Source organism: Myzus persicae, unplaced genomic scaffold (assembly GCF_001856785.1).
Source record: "Myzus persicae strain clone G006 unplaced genomic scaffold, MPER_G0061.0, whole genome shotgun sequence".
NCBI lineage: Eukaryota > Metazoa > Arthropoda > Insecta > Hemiptera > Aphididae > Myzus > Myzus persicae.
In genome coordinates, this window is record NW_019100702.1 from 28,937 (window position 1) to 31,690 (window position 2,754).

The 2,754-nt window shown below is 30.0% G+C and overlaps 1 protein-coding gene across 1 annotated transcript; it reads left to right on the forward strand.

The window, feature by feature from the left end:
* Positions 1-269: 269 nt before the first annotated feature.
* LOC111042528 lies at positions 270-2,728 on the forward strand. The gene is made up of 4 exons (XM_022327156.1): positions 270-780; positions 1,499-1,727; positions 2,265-2,396; positions 2,487-2,728. The coding sequence occupies exons 1-4, from the start codon at positions 757-759 to the stop codon at positions 2,726-2,728; spliced, it is 627 nt and encodes a 208-aa protein (XP_022182848.1). The 5' UTR covers positions 270-756.
* The last annotated feature ends 26 nt before the right edge of the window (positions 2,729-2,754 follow it).

The following is a 2,754-nucleotide window of genomic DNA, read 5'->3' on the forward strand; positions in this document are numbered from 1 at the left end:
AAAAAAATAAAAATAACCAAGATCGAGTTTCATAGTTTTTTTCTTACTACTATAAGACTTTCATAAACAAAAGTTCTTCAATTCAGTTGACAGAAAGCAGCTGTCTGTATCTTATTATCACGGGAAGTCTCTTTTAGTGTGTAGAGGTTGATTGCAAAGAACTGATTAAACTTAATGTAGAAACGTGGCAAACTAATGAAAAATATTAAGTTGAGTTAATTAAGTAAGGCGAACATAATAACGTTAAGTTATAAGTTAGTACCCACTGTGCATTTTAGGTTACAGAACATTGTTGCGATGTATGATATAAGTTTCAATGCTAACATCGCACGTCGACGTTACCAAAACATCGTGTAAACGGTTTAGTTTTACAAATATTTTAAGTTTACATATAAACATCCCATAAACGTTGACGTTTCAACATCTCTGAAACAAGTTGCTGTAACAGTACAACAACAGCGTAGTGATGTGATGGAAAACGATTTATATTAATTCAATTATTATTTAAAAATAGACAAATATAGTGGTATTTTTATATTAAATATAAATAGATAAAACAAATTTTGTTTTATCTATATCCCACGCTCGCCGCTAAAGCGCGGCTAGCTAACCCACCCACCGGCCAACAGTCACCACACATAACCGCCTAACCTAACCAGTGATTCACTGCGTTATTGCATTTTCTTCTGTAATAACAAATAGACAATTATATATAATAAAGCAATTATTACTAGTATAAACGGTTTTTCTAGTACGATGACTACACCAAGTTTTAAAAAGGTAAGTGAAATATATAATAATATATTTTAAAAACATTTTTTTCTGTTGACTTCAGACGGTAACTCGTATGGTACCTACGTGTGTATGAAAAGGTCAGGCCATGCATAGTTTAAGTTTTAAGTACCTATCTAGGACGCTACCCATATACATTTGTCATGTACGACATGGCAAGTTTTCGTTCACTAGTTTCAATAATTATGCTGTTATTTTTGATAGGTATTAGAGTAAATTCACCTATTATCAAACTTTTAGGTAAGAACATTACGTATTCTCGGCGTCACCTTTTACTCGATATTTTAATTTTCAAGCGAGATAATATGATCATTTTTAATTTGTGATATTTCACTTACCCATATCTTTCTTTATAATTAAAATAGGTATCGGAAAAATCGCCGACACTTGTGCATATATAATGTTCTTACCTAAACAGCACACTATTGAAACTAGTGAACCGAGATGTTGATGTTCTATGTCATACACTCGTAGCCCGTAGGTACGTTTGTAAGACAGAGACAACAAATACATGGATATAGCGTCCTCTTATTTTATTATTCTCTCTTGCAACTATATTTTTTTATATTAGAAAATACTATGGTTTTGATAATATTTCTTTCACACAAGTAATTTTAAATCTATACATACAATAATAAATTCAAAAAAAATCGTATTTTTCCTCTATTATTTATAATTTTTTCAAAAGTTTTATTATATATTGCAGTCATCATTCAGAAAAAAATGGGTAGTGGCAGTTTTTCCCGAGTCCAAGGACTATAGTGTTATACCTACCAATTGGCTAGTAGACAAGGAGAAATTAGCCGAAGGTGCTATTAAGTTTTGTCGATGGCCACTCACCAGAGTAACTAGCAATGAGTTAAAGGCTGCGGTTGATCCAGAACCGTTATGGGAAACGTACCGTGTAAAGGTAGTTGGCCGTAATAAATCATATGGTAAGAATTTTAGATACCTAGCTATTTATTGTATAATATATAAGTACATGTAAGTACAAGAGCGTCACTAAAGACAAATTTTTATAACAAAATGTAAAAAGAACTCATGCACGTTAGGACAAGTACTCGTTTTAACTATTCATTATACCTACTTATTATTTATTGCACTCTTATTAAAAATAATTCATACTATTACTAGTTACTAAATATAGGTACTGACCTAATTATTTGTAATCAGGCCATACTTACTTCAATTCCATTTTGTTAGTTTTTTTTTAGTATAGTAGTTTAGTAGGTATAGTTAATACCTATAGTATTTTATCGGGCTATCAAAAGTACACAGTAGAGGCGCCTATGTGTAAAATATAAATAATTACATAGTTACATCATAATATTAACTGTTTTAAATATTATTATTATTCATACCTAAATTATTGTTGTTTTTTTTTTTTTTAGTGCATCACTTGATGTATTATCTGTAATATCTACTATTAATAAAGTTTTATTAATCCAATGTATCTTACTTAATACATTCAGATAATTTTAATAAAGCATGGCACCAAAAATTTTTTGAAGAGTCGTCAGCTACAGAAAATGAAGAAATGGATATTACAAAAAAAAAACAAAAAAAAAGCTACGATAGTGATTCAGATGAGAGTGATGATGAAGGTAAAGTAATTTTCATATTATAATTATTATTTTAGTGGATTTATGATTAAGCTATTTTTTTTAACTGCCCATGTTATACATAATGTTTAGGCAATAGTGGTTTCTATGTTGAGGAAAAGTCTAAAAGTTCATGTGTTGACTTACAAACAGTAAACACATGCCCGTCTATATCATCTGTATATAATATGCTATCACCAATGCTACCATCAAATATTCTCACACAAATAGATGATTATTCTGAAAATGTAGAGCCAACGACATCAAATTCATCAATGACCCATTTAAACACTACTGTTTCAGAATTACAGGTAATTATTATAGGTTCTCACTAAAATGTTGTTGTTCAGGAAAACATTTT